The sequence below is a fragment of the Pleurodeles waltl genome, chromosome 11, assembly GCF_031143425.1.
Source record: "Pleurodeles waltl isolate 20211129_DDA chromosome 11, aPleWal1.hap1.20221129, whole genome shotgun sequence".
In the NCBI taxonomy this organism is placed as follows: Eukaryota; Metazoa; Chordata; class Amphibia; order Caudata; family Salamandridae; genus Pleurodeles; species Pleurodeles waltl.
The window spans coordinates 935,623,836-935,644,416 of NC_090450.1; the positions used below are offsets into that span (position 1 = coordinate 935,623,836).

The 20,581-nt window shown below is 47.8% G+C and overlaps 1 protein-coding gene across 2 annotated transcripts in view; it reads right to left on the reverse strand.

The window, feature by feature from the left end:
* Positions 1-20,581, reverse strand: part of GCN1 (GCN1 activator of EIF2AK4) — a 1,158,386-nt gene that overhangs the window by 16,263 nt on the left and 1,121,542 nt on the right. For both annotated transcript variants that reach the window (XM_069215038.1, XM_069215039.1), the window contains exon 57: positions 16,412-16,630. In XM_069215038.1, the coding sequence (XP_069071139.1) occupies positions 16,412-16,630 (219 nt within the window). The remainder of the gene's footprint in view (positions 1-16,411; positions 16,631-20,581) is intronic.

The following is a 20,581-nucleotide window of genomic DNA, read 5'->3' on the forward strand; positions in this document are numbered from 1 at the left end:
TATGTTGATCTGCTCTCCTCTGGAATTGCATGGATCCTGCATCACAGGTGGTGGTCTGTAGTGGTCTCCTTGGTCCTTTCTACCAGCTGTCCAACTTGGGAGATGGTAAGCCCTTGTCTGTCCTTGCAGGAGAGTACCCCTGTGCACTGCGACTCTTGCAGCAACAAAAGCTTGTTTGCTCCTCCTACAAGGGATCTTCAAGCTCCGTGTAGCCCCCTCCTCCCGCATTTCTTCCTGTAACGCACATTCTCCTGTCTGCTGCTCCAGCGATGTGGGACCCTCCTCCAGGTGTGCTGAGTGGGCCTCACTGCAACTCCTGTGCCAATGAGTTGCTGTGGGGGCGGTCTCCTCTTCTTGTGATTCTCCCAGCTGCTGAGAGTCACCCCAGACTCTCCTCCTTGGGTCGAGTCCCCTGGACCTTGCTGGTCCTCTTTAACCTTGCAAACCTTCTCAGACTTCTGCATTTGCCAAGGCTAGTTGGTGGTTTTCCAGCACCACTAACCAACTCCATCACAACTTCTGATGTGGGACATCACTTGCATTACTCCTGGAACTCTTCTTCCTCTCCGGTGCTGCAATGCTGGTCTTCTTCGTACACAGTCGACCTGGTCCTGCAACCACAGAAAGGTGTGTAGTGGCTCCTGCCGCAACCGGACACTCCAACTCAAACTGGACTTGGTCCCCTTCCTTTTCAGGTCCTCTTCTGTCGAGATCCACCTTCGGGTTCTTCCAGTCTTGGTTGGGTCTTTCACAACTCTTTTCCAAAGTCCTCCTGTTGGGTCTGGGGACAACCAGGTACTTGCCTCTTCTCTCCTGGTCGCTGGGGGTGCCCTAGTACTTACCCTTTGGGGTTCCTAGTTCCTCCAGCTCTCTTCTACTGATGCCACATCCTTTGGTGGGGGACTGCCTTTCACATTCCACTTTCTTAGTATATGGTTTGGTCCAGCTCCCCCTCCCTACCCCCCAAACCCCCAGACACTCACTATTTGCTATTATTTTATCAATGCCTATTGCTATCTATGCTACTTACTGATTTCTAATGTGTACATAGTAGTCTGTTCACTTACCTCCAGTTGGGGTATCGCCTATATAGTGTTTTAGTATTTGTGGCACTAAAATAAAGTACCTTTCTTTTTGTAACACTGTGTGGTTCTTTCATGTGTGCAAGTGCTGTGCGACTATAGTTGTACTGCATAAGCTTTGAATGTTTCCTAGGTAAGTCTTGCCTGCTCATCCACAGCTATCTCTAGAGAGCCCTGGCTTCCTAGACACTGGCTACACTTCACTAATAGGGGATCCCTGGACATTGTATAGGATGATAACACCATAGGTGTCCACCACACACCAGGCCAGCTTCCTACAGACAGTCTCCCCTCTGCTGCTCCAGTGATGTGGGGCTCCTCCCCAGGTGTGCTGATTGGGCCTCACTGCAACTTACTGTGCCTGCCACCAGTGGGTTGCCTGCGGGGGCCGCAACTGCTTCTGATGGCTCTCGACTGCTGAGGGTCAGCCCGGACTCCCCTCCAAGGGTCAAGACTTTGGTGGTCCTCCTCAGCCTTGCAACTCTTCTTTCACTCCAACTTGCATTTGCCAAGGCTTGTGGGAGTTCTCCTAAACACTGACCGTCTGTGACCTGGCGACCAACGTGGGACATCATCTGCACAGCTCCAAGGACTTCTCCGCAGATCCTGGGCTCCACAGCTGATGATCTTCCCTCGTCGACCCGGATCTTCATCCACAGAAGGGTGGGTAGTGGCTCTTGCACCAACTGGACATGCCATAGTGGATGGACTGGACTGTGCCCCCTTCTCTTGGAGGGCCTCTTCTTCCCAAATTCACCTTTGGGTTTCTCTGGTCTGGTCCTGTTCTTGCACAATCCATTTTCTAATTCCTCATTAGTCCTTGGGAAGACCAGGTGCTTATCTCTGCTCTCCTGGTCGCTGGAGGCCACTTAGGTACTCACCTCTTGAGGGTCGGAGTTCTCCCAGCTCTCCTCTAACGACTCCATATCCGTGGGTGGGGGACTTCACTTCGCATTCCACTGTTTTAGTATATGGTTTGGTCCTCCCCTAGGGCCCTATTTTTCTACAATTCTTGCCAGTGCTTGTTGTTTTCTAATCTAAATCCTAATTATTACTGTGTATATGTGTAGTGTGCACTTACCTCCAGTTGGGGGTCTGCCTGTAAGTAATCTAATGTAGTGTTGCTGAAATAAAGTACCTTTATTTCTGTAATAGTAATACTGTGTGGTTCCTTTCAGGTGTGATAAGTTGCTGTGTGACTATTGTGGTATTGCATGAGCTTTGCATGTCTCCTAGATAAGTCTTGGCTGCTCATCCACAGCTACCTCTAGAGAGCCCTGGCTTCCTAGACACGGTCTTCATTCACTAATAGGGGTTGCCTGGACCTGGTATAAGGTGCCAACACCATAGATGTCCACCACACACCAGGGCAGATTCCTACATGCACCAAGACACACTGCCTGTAATGTCAGCCTGTCATATGCTTGGTGAGATGTCCTTTAGGGTGGCACATTTCGTGCTGCACCCTTAGGAACCCTCTTTAGTACCTCAGGCCGTAGGTACCAGGAGTACCATTTACTAGGGACTTACAAAGGTGTTAAAGGGCCTGGTCATCTGGGGATAAAGTGACCAGGCATCTTGTTTTGGGGACGGAACACTGGCACTAGAGACCTGGTTAGCAGGAACCCAGTGCACATTAGTGAAAGCTGCATCTAAAAACCAGGCAAAAAGTGTGGGTGTGATTGTGTGTGTGTTTGTGTGTTCCCTACAGTGTCAAAAACTGTGTTTTGGTGGCTGTTGCTTCAGCTAGACAGCTGAGCAACTTACAAGCTTTTAGTACTCATCCAACCTTTACTGCTTTTTTCCCTTAGAAGTTGGTGTTGTGTACCAGGGCTCCTTTCCTCCCAAAAGTGGTAACTCCCTTCCACCTGGGTCAGTCCGTCGCCCTACCCACTTTATATCCACTCTTTCAATACCACCAAGGACGAGGAGCAGATACATAGGCTAGATCCTATGCAGGAGATCAACTAGTACTCTAATTAAATCAAAGACATACGACTGGATAGGTACCCTTTTGTAGGGTAGTGTAGCTAAGAGGCCAAGCAGTATCCCCCGGGAAGGTATCGGAAAGCCAAATCCACCACTTCTGCTCTTGCTAGAGGTGCTCTCATAGCAGAAATCTCCAAGGAGGCGACATGGGCATCCCTACATACCTTCGCTAAGTATTGGTGCCTGGATTCTGAGGTCTGTCAGGACGGCAACTTCGCTAGGTCTGGTTTTGAAGATTTACTCATCTGACCATCATTCAATCCTCCAGTGGCAAGGTACTGTTCTGAATTCTATTGTACAGGTGAGGAATCTGTAGGTATACGTAATCCATCAGAAGGAAAAAAAATACTTACTGCAGTAACAATCTTTCTAGTGGATATTCTATGTGCCTGTAGATTCATCACTAATACACAGACCTCCCTATAAGACGGATGAGTTATAGGGAAAGTTAATAAGATTGAACCTGAAATTTGGATGAGAACTGACGATGCATAGGGATGGGCACTAAAAGGCTTCAGTGAAGTAGTCTCATGCCACTTCTGTTGTTCACACGAAGCTAGCGTCCCCTACTGGGGACGTGAGAGCTTTGAAGTTTCCAGATCCAGTTTGGCGCATGGGATTATGCTAGAGGTGAGGAATTTGCAGGTAGATAAGAGTATCCACTAGCAAGAATATTACCACAGGTAAGTCACTTTTTCTTACAGGACTTTGTTCAAAATAAAGAACTATGACGCTGTCTCTATCTTCACTTCTGCAAGTACAGGGAGTGCAGAATTATTAGGCAAGTTGTATTTTTGAGGATTAATTTTATTATTGAACAACAACCATGTTCTCAATGAAGCCAAACAACTCATTAATATCAAAGCTGAATATTTTTGGAAGTAGTTTTTAGTTTGTTTTTAGTTTTAGCTATGTTAGGGGATATCTGTGTGTGCAGGTGACTATTACTGTGCATAATTATTAGGCAACTTAACAAAAAACAAATATATACCCATTTCAATTATTTATTATTACCAGTGAAACCAATATAACATCTCAACATTCACAAATATACATTTCTGACATTCAAAAACAAAACAAAAACAAATCAGTGACCAATATAGCCACCTTTCTTTGCAAGGACACTCAAAAGCCTGCCATCCATGGATTCGGTCAGTGTTTTGATCTGTTCACCATAAACATTGCGTGCAGCAGCAACCACAGCCTCCCAGACACTGTTCAGAGAGGTGTACTGTTTTCCCTCCTTGTAAATCTCACATTTGATGATGGACCACAGGTTCTCAATGGGGTTCAGATCAGGTGAACAAGGAGGCCATGTCATTAGATTTCCTTCTTTTATACCCTTTCTTGCCAGCCACGCTGTGGAGTACTTGGACGCGTGTGATGGAGCATTGTCCTGCATGAAAATCATGTTTTTCTTGAAGGATGCAGACTTCTTCCTGTACCACTGCCTGAAGGTGTCTTCCAGGAACTGGCAGTAGGACTGGGAGTTGAGCTTGACTCCATCCTCAACCCGAAAAGGCCCCACAAGCTCATCTTTGATGATACCAGCCCAAACCAGTACTCCACCTCCACCTTGCTGGCGTCTGAGTCGGACTGGAACTCTCTGCCCTTTACCAATCCAGCCACGGGCCCATCCATCTGGCCCATCAAGACTCACTCTCATTTCATCAGTCCATAAAACCTTAGAAAAATCAGTCTTGAGATATTTATTGGCCCAGTTTTTACGTTTCAGCTTGTGTGTCTTGTTCAGTGGTGGTCGTCTTTCAGCCTTTCTTACCTTGGCCATGTCTCTGAGTATTGCACACCTTGTGCTTTTGGGCACTCCAGTGATGTTGCAGCTCTGAAATATGGCCAAACTGGTGGCAAGTGGCATCGTGGCAGCTGCACGCTTGACTTTTCTCAGTTCATGGGCAGTTATTTTGCGCCTTGGTTTTTCCACACGCTTCTTGCGACCCTGTTGACTATTTTGAATGAAACGCTTGATTGTTCGATGATCACGCTTCAGAAGCTTTGCAATTTTAAGAGTGCTGCATCCCTCTGCAAGATATCTCACTATTTTTGACTTTTCTGAGCCTGTCAAGTCCTTCTTTTGACCCATTTTGCCAAAGGAAAGGAAGTTGCCTAATAATTATGCACACCTGATATAGGGTGTTGATGTCATTAGACCACACCCCTTCTCATTACAGAGATGCACATCACCTAATATGCTTAATTGGTAGTAGGCTTTCGAGCCTATACAGCTTGTAGTAAGACAACATGCATAAAGAGGATGATGTGGTCAAAATACTCATTTGCCTAATAATTCTGCACTCCCTGTATATGTATAGTTTGGTTTGCCATCAGGGCGTTTTTGCCTGTATTTGTCTGAATCAATTAAGTGACAGATCCTCTGCCTACTCCCCTTAGGTTAATAAAGGTAAGAGTTCATTGTAATATACCAGACAAAAGGAATTACATAATGGGACCACAGTGTGTTTTTCTAGTCAAACAAGATTTATTTTCCTCTAATTCCAAGTTTGTATCCATTCTCCTTCTGAGACAGGATGGATAGACACAAATAAGGATTTGCTTTCTAATATTAATCTGACCTATTTCCTATAGGGCCTGTGATTTACCGCGCACATACAGACTATTTTGGTTGCAAATATAAGTCTGTGGAGTGTCACCCTCAGAGGCCTGGCGTCAGTCAATGTCTAATTTTGGCTTGAGTAATTTATGTCAAGATTGTATACATGAGACAGACAAGGATGACAATCTCTTTTATCTTTGTATTTATCTATACACTTGTGCCCATCATTTTGTTTACATTTTCTAATATATTTCCATTTAATACATCAACATTTAGACAGTTGAATATGTTTTGTGAGTGTCTACTGTTTACCTACTGCAATGTTGTTCAAATGTGGCTGCAATATAAATTCATGATTATACAGAGGTGTGCTCTGTAAAGACATCTCAAGGGTTATTTGCCCATGTAAAAGCAAATGTGAATAATTGGTTAATTAAATCTACATGAGGTAGTAAAAACAGCTTGTAAAATACACGTTTTAAAATCTTCTAACAGCAATCTCCTTTAAAAACAGATTCTGACTCTCGCCTTGTCCTTATGATGGTTCTTATAAACCTAAAAGGGACCAAATCATTAGCTAATTAAATCACTAACGAGGTAAACCCTTACAGGGAATTATTACCTTGGGCATTTCTCTTTGAAATACTCTGAGGAAATAGCCTCTTTTTATGCTCTCTCAATGTTAAATCCCATACTATTTTTTTGTATTAATGCCTGTATTACTGTCTCTTCCCTGTAGCTGATTATATGGTTTGAAGGGTTGATGGGTGGGGTTTGCTGATAAGATTGCATAAACACTCTGTATTTTTATGACTTTTTGTAATAAATACATAGACTATTTAAGTACTTTCTCTTCATTATTAATCATTGTTATACATTTGGTGGTGCTAATGAACAAGTTACTTACCTTCAGTAACTCCTTATCTGGTAGAGAGTCCACTTGCAGATTCCTTATGTTAGAATTTCCCCCAGGTGTCAGTCTGGATCCAAAGATTTTTCTCTAGCAGCACCCCTAGGCGCCGTTAGGTGGCATCAATTGGCAGTGTGTCCATTGTCAGCATTGGTTGCACCGGATATGGTGCTGCAGGTCCTATATAGGTGCCACCCTGGCGTGCTGACATCAGTTTTTCTTCATGACTTTCCACACTGACACGTGGTTGCTTCTTGGCCAGTGCGTAGCAGTTTGGAATGCAGAGTACGACCCAGTGGGACATGGTCCGCTTCTGCACTGCCCAACCTTTCTTCGCACCCACAGAACCGACAGAGTTGATCCACACTACACTCTTTTTTTACGATCAAGGTAGAGCGCCAGTGCTCTTTTTGGGTCCTGGCGGTGCATTTCTCTTCTTCCTCAGAAGAATGTGAGGGCGCGTAAAAAGTAGGCCAGGTGAAGGATTGGCCTACATGAAAAGGCGTAACCACATTTGGTAGAAAAGAGGCCCTAGTACGAAGCACCACTTTGTAAGTATAGACAGAAAGGTAGGGTGCCTTAGATGACAATGACTGCAACTGACTCACCCTGTGGAGCAGACGTAATGGCCACAAGGAAGGCTGCTTTCAAAGTGAGAAGCCTGAGAGGACAATTATGGAGAGGTTCAAAATGAATGCAGATAATGAATGGGGAGGGAGGCAACATAAAAGTAAGGCCTTCGAGGAACCTAGACACAATAGGAGTCTTAAACAACGAAGGTTGATCAGGCAACCTCAAAAGCACAAAAATAGCAGATAAATAACACTTGAGAGAGCCGATAGCAGAGCCCTGCTAGGCCAGAGAAAGGATAAACAAGAGGTGCAGAAAGGGGGTCAACAGACTTGTCTGTGCACCATGCCACAAATTTATTCCAATGACAGGAGTCTACAATTTTGGTGGAGGGCCGCCTGGCTGCCAAGATAACGTTAGTCTTTGGGCAGAAGGTCAAAAGCTGTCAACTGTTACTGCTCAATTAACACAAAAGGAGGCGGAGACTGGACAGGTTCGGGAAGAGAACTCTCCCCTGCTGCTGTGACACAAGATCCTCCTGAAGGGGCAGCCTGATCAGAGGACCATTGGCCATGCTCAGTAGCTCGGGAAACAAACTTTCTGTGCCCGATCCAGAGCCACAAGGTTGACTTGGGCCCAGTCGTTCTTGATCTTCTTGAGAAATCTGGGCATTAGTGGTATGGGCGGAAAGGCGTACAGGAGGCCTGAATTCCACTGGAGACGAAAAGCGTCACCGAACGATTGATGCCTTTGAAACTCCAACATGCCGTACTGCTGACATTGCCCGTTCTCTGCAGAGGCGATCAGATCTAAAACAAGGCTCTACCCACTGCTAAAAGAGACCTTGCGCCCCCTCTGAATGGAGACACCATTCGTGATCGACTAAGCTTTGTCGGCTGAATTCATCTGCTCTGTTTAGAGAGCTCATTAGATGTTGAACCACCAGGGAATGCTCTGGTGTTACAGCCACGTCCAGAGGTGAAGAGTGTCCTGTCAAAGGGTCCACACCCCTACCCTGCCCTGCTTGTTGCAGTACCACATGGCAGTGGTGTTGTCTTTGAACACCTGCACTACCTTTCCCTTGAGAAAGGGAAGAAATTTTTTCAATGCTAGTCTGATTGCACAGAGCTATAGGAAGTTAATGTGGAGTCCGGACGCCACCAGAGACCAGATGTTTCTGATTTGTGCAATTCCCAGATGGCCGCCCCAGCCCAGGAGTGACCATCTGTCACTACTGTCAGATCTGTTTGGGGAAAGAAGAGGGATTGTGCCTCTGACCCAATCGCCCTTCGTTAGCCACCACTGCAGATCCTGCTCAGTTCCCTCTGAGATCTGACGCTGAGTCCACTGGAACTTCAGGTCCCAGTGGAGCACCACATATGCCATCTGGCAGGTGTCACTACCAGGATACAGGAGACCATGAGGCCCAGCAGCCTCAAAGTCACTCTCACTGAAATCCAGGATAAGGACGGACACTTTGGAGGATATATACACAAAATAACCAACAGAAGCATAAAATATACTGGGCCTTATAGTGGTTGGGGGGGTAAACCATATACTAAGAAAGTAGAATGTGAAATAGTGAACCCATCCAAGGTAAGTGTGGTAGTTAGCAAGGGACTGTGGGTTGATGAAAACACCAAAGGTAAGTACGGCAAGTGTCCCCAGCGACCAGGTGCAAGGTAGTTACCCACCCACTCGTCCCATAGACTAGCACAGGGGGTAGTGGTTGGAGTTTGTGTGATTCAGGACCCTTCTCAGTGGACCCAGAGGAAGCCAACAGACAAAAGGAAGGTTGGAGAGTATCACCACCTGTGGAAACCCAGAAAACAGGAGTACCTACATCAAGGGACCCAGATGCAGAAGGGAGAAGGGACTCTCTGAATTCAGTGGAAGCCTCGGATTGTCCAGCTGCTGTCACAACCTGTGGACCACGCTGATGGAACCCAGGGATGCATTCCAGAAGTGGAGGACCTGAAAAGGAAGGGGACAGAGTCCAGCACCGTTGGAGGTGCCCAGGAGGTGCAGATGGTAATGCCCACCCTCCTAGAGACAAAGTTCCTGCAAGTTGGTGGAGGAAGAAGTCCAGCTGAGGGGTCCAGGAGCTGCAGAAGATTCCAGGAGTCTCCTACGAGCTGTCTCTTGACGGTTACCAGACTGCAGGAGGGTCAGTGACCAGCCAGGTCACCAACAAGTACTGGCAAATGCAAGCAGGACCAGAAGAGTAATTTGCAGCGTTTTGGTGACCAGCAAGGTCCAGGAGACTCTACCCTTGAGGGGAAGTCAGGGCTGGCCCTCAGTACACAGGAAGGCCAGCAAAAGTAATTGGAGCTCCCACGAGTGACCCACAGGCGATGGACACAGGGAGTCACAAGGAGGGCTCACCGGCACAACAAAACAGAAGACCCACGTCACAGGAGTTGCAGGACAGGGGCTGAACTTCGTGTTGTAGAGAGTCTTTTTGGAGCCTGAAGTCAATAAATCTTGGCAAGTGCAACAGTCGCTGTGCGCAGGGTTTCCAGTCCTGTGGCAGGAGCAGGGGACTCAGTCTCCCAAGTTAGTCAGAAGACAAGCAGGGCCCAGATGAAGCAACAGACTCATCACCTATGAAGCAGAGTCTTTCGATGTTTGTGGAACAGCAGACCCCACCAGCCGGTCGACGTTGTCTTGAGGTGCCTGTGGATGCAGGGGAATGACTCCTTCACTCTAAGGGTGATTTCTGGATGCTTCCAGGTGCACACAGAGTCCTTGTGCCCCTGTAGGATGCACAGCCTTGGATGTTGCAGAATTCTTGCAGGATCCAGAGAAACAATGTTGCATTGGGAACCTTCCCATCAGAAGCAGACGTGTTTCGGTTCCAAAGCAAACCAGCAGCGGTTGCAGAGGCCAGAAGCAGAAGATGTCTAACAGAGAGTTCCTTGGACAGTCTTACTCGACTAATCTGGGGAACCACCCTTGGAGGAGTCCATAAGTAACCCGAAAAGGGGGTTGGTCACTCTCTGAAGTGACCCACCTATCAGAGGGGGTCAGGGATTTCATCTACCTTGCCTAACCAGTCAGATGCTCCCAGGGGCACGGCAGAATCAAGTGGCCACCTGGCAGACCTTTGTGCACCTACCTAGGAGAGGAGCTGGACAGATGGGTGGTCACTTTTGTACTTTGTGCAGTTTCACGCCAGAGCAGGAAACCGGATTATGCAAGGAGGGCACAAAATGTGCCTTTCAAAGCAGTCTGGTGGTGCTCAGAGGCCACCCCACTCCAGCACTTAGTCACCTAATACACAGGGGGAGGTGGTCACACCTCTCCCTTGCAGGAAATCCTTTGTTCTGCCTCTCTGGCCTGAGGCGAGGCTCGCCATCAGGAGGGCAGAACAGTTTCTGGGGTCAGCAGCAGCGTGGTCTGGCAAGTTAGACCCTGTAAGGCAGCAGAGGCAGAACTGGGTGATCCTCTAAGGAACCCCCAGAGTACATGGTATCATGCAACTAACACAGGAATTGGAGTAGTTGCATGGTTCCAACATATTTGATACCAAACCTACCGAGGTTTGGAGAAGCCATTATGTAGTTGGACCACTCGTGTTGACCAGTGTCCAGGAAATGCGGCCTGGGGTCTGTAGGGGCACCCTGCTCATGCAGAGGTACCCTCATACCTTGGGACATGCACCCATGTACCATATATTAGGGACTTACATGGAGGCACCAGTTTGCCAATTGTGGGGTGTAAAACCTTTCCCAGCAACCAAATTTAGAGGAGAGAGCACAGACACTGGTGCTCATTAGCAGGATCCCAGTTGTAGGACGTTGGCTCTGTATATACTATCTCAAAGTGAGAGATAGTGTGCACAGAGTCCAAGGGTTCCCCTTACAGGTAAGATAGTGGCAAAATTAGATAATTCTAATGCTCTATTTTGTGGTAGTGTGGTCGAGCAGTAGGTTTATCAGAGGGTAGTGTTAAGCATTTGTTGTACACACACAGGCAATAAATGAGGAACACACACTCAAAGACTTAACTCCAGGCCAATAGTTTTTATATAGAAAAATATATTTTCTTAATTTATTTTAGAACCACAAGTTCAAGATTTGAAGTAAATACATAAAATGCAAGGTACTCCACATAGTTAAGTTAGGAGCTTTGAATTAGAGCAATAACATACACAGTTTTAGTTAAAGTGGCAATGAGCTATTTTAAAAGTGGACACTGCAAAATCAACAGTTCCTGGGGGAGGTAAGTTATGGTTAATTTTTTTCAGGTAAGTAAGGCGCTTACAAGTTCAAGTTCCTGGACATAGGTAGCCCACCATTGGGGGTTCAAGGCAACCCCAAAATTAACACACCAGCAGCACAGGGCTGGTCAGGTGCAGAGGTTAAAGAGGAGCCCAAAACACATAGGCGCCTAAGAAGAACAGGGGTGCTCCGGTTCCAGTCTGCCAGCAGGTAAGTACCTGTGTCTTCGGAGGGCAGATGAGGGGGGTTTTGTAGAGCACTGGGGTGGGGGGGGACACAAGTAGGCACACAGAACACACCCTCAGCGGCACAGGGGCGGCCGGGTGCCGAGTGCAAAGCAGGTGTCGGGTTTTGTATAGGAATCAATGGAGGGACCCAGGGGTTCCTCTAGCAGTGCAGGCAGGGCACAGGGGGGCTTCTCAGGCCAGCCACCGACTGGGCTAGGCAGAGGGTCGCCTAGTGGTCACTCCTGCACTGAAGTTCGGTTCCTTCTGGCCCTGGGGGCTGCGGGTGCAGTGCTTGGTCCAGACGTCGGATTCCTTGTTGCAGGCAGTCGCGGTCAGGGGGAGCCTCTGGATTATCTCTGCATGCGTTGCTGTGGGGGGTCATCTCAGGCTACTCAGGAGGTCGGAGTCGCCTAGGAGTCCTCCGTGTAGTGTTGGTTCTCTGGAGCTCGAGCCGGGGGTGTCGGGTGCAGAGGGTGAAGTCTCACGCTTCCGTCGGGAAGAGTGAGTTCTTTAAAAGTTGTTAGAAAGTTGCAAAAATGTTGCTGTAGGTGAACAGTGCCGCTGTTCTCGGGAGCTTCTTGGTCCTTGGGATTTCAGGGCAGTCCTCTGAGGCTTCAGAGGTTGCTGGTCCCTGTCAGATGCGTCACTGTGGCAGTTTTCTCCAAGTCAGGAGACAGGCCCGTAGGGCTGGGGCAAAAGCAGTTGTCGTCTCCGTCGTCTCTGCAGGGCTTTCAGGTCAGCAGTCCTTCTTGTTTCAGGTTGCAGGAATCTGATTTCCTGGGTTCTTGGGTGCCCCTAAATACTGAATTTAGGGGTGTGTTTAGGTCAGGAGGGCAGTAGCTAATGGCTACTGTCCTGGAGGGTGGCTACATCCTCTTTGTGCCTCCTCCCTGAGTGGAGGGGGGCACATCCCTAATCCTATTGGGGGAATCCTCCAAACTTAAGATGAAGGATTTCTAAAGGCACAGGTCACACCTCAGCTCAGGACACCTTAGGGGCTGTCCTGACTGGTGGGTGACTCCTCTTTGTTTTTCTCATTATCTCCTCTAGCCTTGCCGCCAAAAGTGGGGGCAGTGGCCGGAGGGGCGGGCATCTCCACTAGCTTGGATGCCCTGGGGTGCTGTAACAAAAGGCATGAGCCTTTGAGGCTCACCACCAGGTGTTACAGTTCCTTCACGGGGAGGTGAGAAGCACCTCCACCCAGTACAGGCTTTGTTCCTGGCCACAGAGTGACAAAGGCACTCTCCCCATGTGGCCAGCAACTCGTCTGGTTGTGGCAGGCTGGCAGAAACTGGTCAGCCTAGCACTAGGAGTTGGACTGGTATTCAGGAGGCATCTCTAAGATGCCCTGTGAGTGCATCTTACAATACATTCCACACTAGCATCAGTGTGCATTTATTGTGCTGAGAAGTTTGATACCAAACTTCCCAGATTTCAGTGTAGCCATTATGGAACTGTGGAGTTTGTATTTGACAAACTCCCAGACCATATACTCTTTATGGCTACCCTGCACTTACAATACCTAAGGTGTTGCTTAGACACTGTAGGGCATAGTGCTCATGCACATATGCCCTCACCTGTGGTATAGTGCACCCTGCCTTATGGATGTAAGGCCTGCTAGAGGGGTGACTTGCCTATGCCACAGGCAGTGTGAGGCTGGGCATGGCACCCTGAGGGGAGTGCCATGTCGACTTAGTCATTATCTCCCCACCAGCACACACAAGCTGTGAGGCAGTGTGCATGTGCTGAGTGAGGGGTCCCCAGGGTGGCATAAGACATGCTGCAGCCCTTAGAGACCCTCCCTGCCATCAAGGCCCTTGGTACCAGGGGTAGAATTTACAAGGGACTTATCTGAGTGCCAGGGTTGTGCCAATTGTGGGAACAAAGGTACAGTTTAGGGAAAGAACACTGGTGCTGGGGACTGGTTAGCAGGGTCCCAGCACACTTTTAATCATAACTGGCATCAACAAAAGGCAAAAAGTCAGAGGGTAACCATGCTAAGGAGGCATTTCCTTACACCAGTGAACTACAGTCTAAACACACTGATATCAGGCAAAAATTGGGAGTAACTAAGCTAGAAATTGGCACTTTCCTACATACAGCAATGTGGGAATAACAGCCCAAAAAGGCATGCGGTGTTCAGGGACCACAATGCAAGGCTGGCTGAAGAAAACATCTTCTCAAGTGCATCCAGCCTCTTGGATTCCCTTTTCAGAGGTGAGGAAGGGAATGTGCCATGGGAGGTGGAGGCTTGGCTAACCAAGCTCCCAGGGGTGGAGTGTTGCAAAAGGAAACTGTGGTCACCCGGAGCAGGGCAATGGTGGCGGGCAATTGTTCTGTTCACAAGAGCCCCTGTGCTGGGTTTGGACCAGGTACCCAGTAGGACATCTGTAAAGGCTTCACTGAAGGGGAGCAAGGTTTTGGACGATTAAGCTCGAGGTTGAAGCACCTCTGTCAGGAGGTTAGTCCCACCTGCCACCGAAGGCAACTCAAGGTCCAGGACCACAGCTGCTCTTTGCACCACCATAGAATGACGCTCCCTCATCCATAGCCATGGTAGGGGGAGAAAGCATACCAGTATCTAGGGAGGTATCCAGTCCACTGGCTTCACTCAAGTCCATAAGCTGGACCTTTTGGTATTCCACACAATAACTAGCACACAGGAAAAAGGTTCAGCATCTGACAAAGGAGGCAGGGCTCCTGCCAGTGTCAGAGTCGGTCCTGCACTATGTCCATCCAGCTCCGTGTTGGAGTCGGCAATGAGAATGGGGTCGCTGCCGCCACCTATTACCCCACCACCTCCCCCCCCTTACAGGGGCACGGGCAGTACCGGGAGTGTCTGTGTCAGGAGCAGCGCTAGGGAAGGTCGAGTTGGCATGACTGCGCCATCCCGGATGCAAGCATGGATCCATGGGCTGAAGCTGCTGGCGCAGAACCTCAAGGGGCTCCTTCCCCTAGGCCCAAAAGCAAAAGTGGTGTTTGAGTCCCAAAAATGACGGTCATGCCCTCACATAACTCCTTCAGTTGGGCAGTGTTGCTCCGCCTCCTGGAAACTTGGGGAGGCACGGAGTAATTCCACACACAGGTTCCACAGAGGTAGGACTTGAACAACTACGCTTCTGTTCCCTCGTCTTGTCAGTCAACGGATGAGCGAAGTCGAATAACGTTTCGTCGTCTTTAACTTCTTGTGCCTCGACTTTCCCAATCACTGAGGATTTGGAGTGGGATGATGACGAGGGGAGGGGGGGGGGGGATTGACGACTCTGTGATCAATCCCAAAACTGTCCTTGTGACTGAGACTTCCGCTTCGGGCCGCCATCAGCTTTAGGGTCGGCTTCCTCAAAGCCTTCGGATACATGGCCCGACACTTGGAGCATGACTTCGGGTCAAGCTCCAGGCACCAAAGGCACACGAGGTGCAGATCAGTCATGTACATTGCCTGATGACAGGACCTGCAGGGCTTGAACCCAGTCTTCCTCTATGACATCCCTTGATGCACCAGGAGTTAATGACTCGAAAAACTTTGACAAAAAGTCAAAAAAGGCCAATCAAAAAATGACTGTGGGATAGCTCTTCGGATCAGCGCTACCTGGTGCGGAACGAAAAGAACTGACGTTAGCATGCTGGGGTGGTGCCTATATAGGACCCAAGATATCATATCACGCATTATTGATGCCAACGACTGATGCAGAGCCGATCAACGCCACCTAGCGGCGAACAGGGGCAATCTCTCGATCCAGACTGATGCCCTGGAGAAATTCTAAGGTAAGGAATCTGCAACTAGAAGTCTCTATCAGATATGTTTTTCATAAAAATAACAATTGCCCAAGGAGCACTGTTTTTGTATTATCTTTATGTAAGAAATGTGAATACCAAATTCAGGTTCTACTATTTCATAACGAAGAATGAAGTAGGAAATAAATGTGTCAACCCCATTCAAAACTTTTATAACAGTACGGGTCTTAAATAACACAGGCTTAGCCAGTAAGCCAAAAAAGCTTAAAGGATACAAATAACCATAACAGTGCCCAAATATAAGACAGATTATTATTTCTTCTTTTTTTTTTTTTTTTATACAATGTTTGGCTGCAGTTTATCAGCCACAAGTGTGCTATTTCTTTTTGCCAATCCTGTTTATCAATGAGAAAGCTAAAAAGTTGGCTAATTGCCTATTTTCTGTGCTTGAAGACTTGTCATATTTTCAGACAGGGTTAAGAATCCAAAATTAACCCATGTTTCTCCTCTGGCTTTGACCACTTATAGCTCCCTTTTCTTATGTCTTTGGTTAAAGTCTTCGTCCTCCAACAGAAATTGTTAAGAATTGGATTTCGCCGCTTTAAAAATATGCTTGGAAAAGCCTCTGCTTTCAGTTTTCAAACATATTCCTTTTAAAATGTGCAAGGAATATCTGCCCAAGTCTAATATCTTCAAGAGCTGGAAAAACACAGGAGATTGGCATGCTCAACCAATGAGAGTTTCAACAAGGTTGTAAACATTCCTAAAATGGGTAAGATTATTTTTTTACTTCTAGGCTGGATTGCATCTGGCAAAAAGGCCAAGGAAGCAGGGGTGTCCTTCAACTGAACAAATCCAGTCAGAATTCAAGCTTCCCTTTTGCTTTCTGACTAAATCAGTTTTTAACAAAGGCAGGTTTAAAAAAAGATTACAAAGAAAAGCAACTGGCCACCACACAAAATCACTCAAAAAAACAAAACACACCAACCTTCTTTGTTCTGTACAGTAAGCAAAGGTGACTGCATAAAAGACCCAAAGAAACAACACCAACAACAAATAAGCAACAGTTTAGATGTTTCTGATAATAGTCTGTAACTGCGTACCTGAAGCACTAGCTCTCCTGCCCTCATCTTCAGTAGGTTGACTATGGCTTGGTCACTGTAAGCCCGGACACTCGTATTTTTGTCCTTCGTATTATCCAAGAGTGCCTTTAGGAGAGGCTTAATGGTTTGAGGATCCAATGGGGGGAGTTCATCCTTGTTTGCCCACCAGATCATTTTCTCCGCAGCCAACTTAATGTCACTGGATGGGTTCTGGAGACACTAAAGCGAAAAAAAGACTTTTCACATTAATTGCCATAAACATAAACCTTGGAAGACAGAACACTTTCTGTTTATGAAGCTGGCCAATACATGTGGATTTGTGTTGGTAACAATCATATGAACTAAAGCATCAACCAATCTCTGGAAACAAACAACCACAAAGGTGGGGAAGGATTATTGTGTATTTGATAGTTACAAATCTCACTATTCAGTGACTTTAAAGGCTCCATGAAATAGATTAGCGAGTGGCAGTGGCACAAAACAAGTTACTTACCTTTGATAACACCTTATCTAGTAGAGACTATCTAGCTGCAGATCCCATACCTTACAATTATCCCCAGAAGTCACACTGGATCTGGAAATATTTTATGAGCAGCACCCCTGCGCACCCGTAGTTGGTGTCGTTCGGCTCCGCATGGCATTCTCTGATGTGCCTAGATAGGAGCCTCTCCAGCACGCAGATGTCAGTTTCTTTGCAGCTTTCCACATTAAGAGCGCGAAGCCATGAAGAACACGGACCATTGGAAAATTAGGGACATTAAAGGAGGAAATCTCTGTACCTAGAAATCAGACTGCAGAACGGGGAGGATGAGTGGGTTGGTAAGGAATCTGCAGCTAGAGTCTCTACCACACAAAACGTTACTGAAGGTAAGTAACTTGTTCATCTGATACAAGACTTCTAGGCATGGATTCCTTATCTTAGAATGTACAGGCATTTGTGCTTGGTGAACGTGTGCAGAGATGCCCACATCACTGCCTGCAGATGTGCAGAACTGGAACTCTAGTGCTTGCAGCCTTTGCTCGGGTTGAATGAGCACACAAACCCTCAGGAGGCTGATTCTTGGCCAATGCATAGCAGATTTTAATGCAGAGCACGTGCCATCGGAAGATGGTCCGTTTCTGCACATCCTTCCCCTTCTTCGCTCCGACATACCCCACAAAGAGTTGGTCGCCCACGGAGAACTCTTTTGTGCAGTCAAGGTAGAATGACCATTCCCTTTTTGAGTCCAGTCAGTGGAGTCGCTCCTCTTTCTTAGAGGGAGGCGGCAGAACATAAAAGGTAGGCAGGGTGATGGACTGGCCTACATGAAAGGGAGTGACGACTTTCGGTAGGAAGGAAGTTCTAGTGCAAAGAACCAGCTTGTCTGAGAAGATGTTTAGGTACAGAGGCTTAGGGGAGAAAGCCTGGAAGCTCACTGACCCTCCAGGGAAATGTTATTGACACTACGAAGGCCATCTTGATGTAAGGAGCCTGAGGACAGCTGTGCAAGTGGCTTAAAGGGAGCACACAATAGAAAAGTAGGTACCAGCTTAAGGTCCCACTGAGGAATGGTGAAGGTGGGAACATGTGCTGATGACCTTTCAAAAATCTATTTACATCAGGGGATTTGAATAGGATTGCTGATCTGGCAACCCACATGAAGGCTGAGATGGTTAAGGTGCCCAAAACAGAGCCCTATACTTGAAGGAAGGACTTGAGAAAGCAGAGCAGAAAGGGGGTCCACCTGTTTTTCTGCACACCATCCCACAAACTTGCCCCAACAGCAGGCATATACTGTCTTGGAGGAAGGACGAATGGCTGCCAAGACAACACTGCACACTTGGCGCAGAAGGTCAAAAGCAGTCTACTGTCTCCACGCATGAAAGCGGAGTGTTGCCTGGTTCGGAGGGAGAGTCCTTCCCTGCTGCTGAGGCACAAAATCCTCCCAAAAGGGACAGCTTAGTCAGACTACTGATGGCCATGCTCAAAAGCTCGGGATACCAACCTCTCTGAGCTCAGTCCTGTACCACAAGGATTACTTGGCCCGGTAGTTACTGATTTTCCTGAGAACTTTGGGCAGGAGTGGTAAGGGCAAAAAGGCATAGAGGAGGTCTGAGCGCCACTTGAGACAAGAAGAGTCTCAGAGGGAGAGCCGCCTTGGACACTCCAGCGCCCAAAACTGCTAACATTGTGCGTCCTTGGCAGAAGCAAACAGGTCTAACCAAGGCTCTCACCACTGCTAAAAGAGAACTTGCACCACCTCCGAATGAAGACACCATTCGCGATCCGATAGGCATTTGTGGCTGAGTTTGTCTGCTCTGGCATTCAGAGAGCCTGCCAGGTGTTAATCCACCAGAGATATGCTCTGACGTTCCAGCCATGTCCAAAGGCACAGGGCCTCTTGACAAAGGGTCCAGGACCAAAACCCGCCCTGTTTGTTGCAGTAACACATGGCGGTTGCAGTGTCCATGAACACCTGCACTGACTTTACCTTGATGGAGGGTAGCAAGGCTTTCAATTCCAGCCAGATCGCTTGGAACTCAAGCAGGCTGATGTGGAGTCCTGATTCTACAGAAGATCAGAGGCCTCGGATCTCCACCTCTCAGATGGCTGCCCCAACCCAGGAATGAAGCATCTGTCACTACTGTCAGATCTAGTTGGGCCACTGACCCAATCGTGGTCCATTAACTGCTACTGCAGACCGTTTGCACTTCCCTCCAAAATTTGTACCATGCCAGGTAGGTTCCCCTAATGCTGCGCTAAATGGAAATTCAGGTCCCCCTGCAGAGCTCGTGTATGCCATCTGGCATGTGTCACACGCAAGATGCATGAGGCCCAGCATCCTCCGAATCAGTCTCACAGTAACCAAGGATAGAGGCGGGATTGTAAGGTATCATAGCCTAAATAACCTGGACTCACCGTTCGGGAGGATAAGCCTAAAACTGCAGGGGGTCAAGAACAGCTCTGATGAGACGGAGTCAGGTGTGACTTCAGCACCATGATAGTGAACGCCAGCGATTGCAAAAGGTTTACCGTAGATTAAAGGTGGGAGATGACTGCCTGGGGCAAGCCCACCTTAAACAGCCAGTCGTTGAGATAGGGCAGTGTTTCCCAAACTTTTTCGACCTGCGGCTCCCTTGACCTATATTGTCCATTGCCCGCGACTCCCCATTATGTCACTTTTTCTGGGTGGGGCAATATAAGCCCGGCCTCAGGATTACTTCCATTTTTCTCCCTGAAAAGTGTCTTGTTGTTCAAATGAGTGTAATTTCTGATATCTATATTTTTACATCGTCTTCATTGATAAGTGTTGCTCCAGAGAGTGTCACTCATAGCCATCAAAATGTCACTCAAATACACTGAAATTATGAAAATGCCATACACAGCAATCTAAAACCTTGGCAGCTAAGTAGCATGCACCATCGGGCGGGAGTCTGACACACGCACGTTGTTGGCCACGTCGCCTACCTTCTCGGTCTCTCGGCTGACTCCTCACTCAAAAACAGTAAACAAGGGCCTTGCTGCCCATGCGATCATTAGGCAGGGCAGACAACTGTCACTTCAAGTATGTACGTACGCCCGTACGTACATGTAATAACAAAGGGCTGCCTTGCCTAATGATTACACAGGCAGCAAGGCCCTTGTTTAACAAGAGGTACGTACGTACTTGCAATGATGATGGCATGCCCTGCCTAATGATCACACGGGCAGCAATAACATTCCGGCAGACTGCCATGTGCCTGCCCAACCTAAGCAGAGGCCTTTCTTTACTGTTCTGAAAATCCACATGGAGCCCTTGGCTACTTCTATTGGCGCAGTGTGGTGCTGCACGTGCACAGTTTGGTAAAAACTGAGATAGGGTAAGACTGGTACCCCTGATCACTGCAGATGAGCTGCAACCACCGCCATCAAATTGGTGAACGCCGGAAGGGCACTAGTAAGGCCAAAGGTGAGCACAGCGAATTGTAAGTGCTTGTGGTCCACCGTGAACCACAGATAACGCTTGTGGACAGGCAAGTATGTGTCTGGCAAGTCCAACACTACCAACAGTCTCCTGGGTCGAGGGCAGTCAGAACTTGAGCTAGTGTGTGCATTTTGAACAACTCCTTTTTCAGGAAGGAATTGAAAGGGTGCAGGGCTAGGACAGGACAAAGGCCTCCATCCTTTTTGGGCACCAGAAAGCAGTGGGA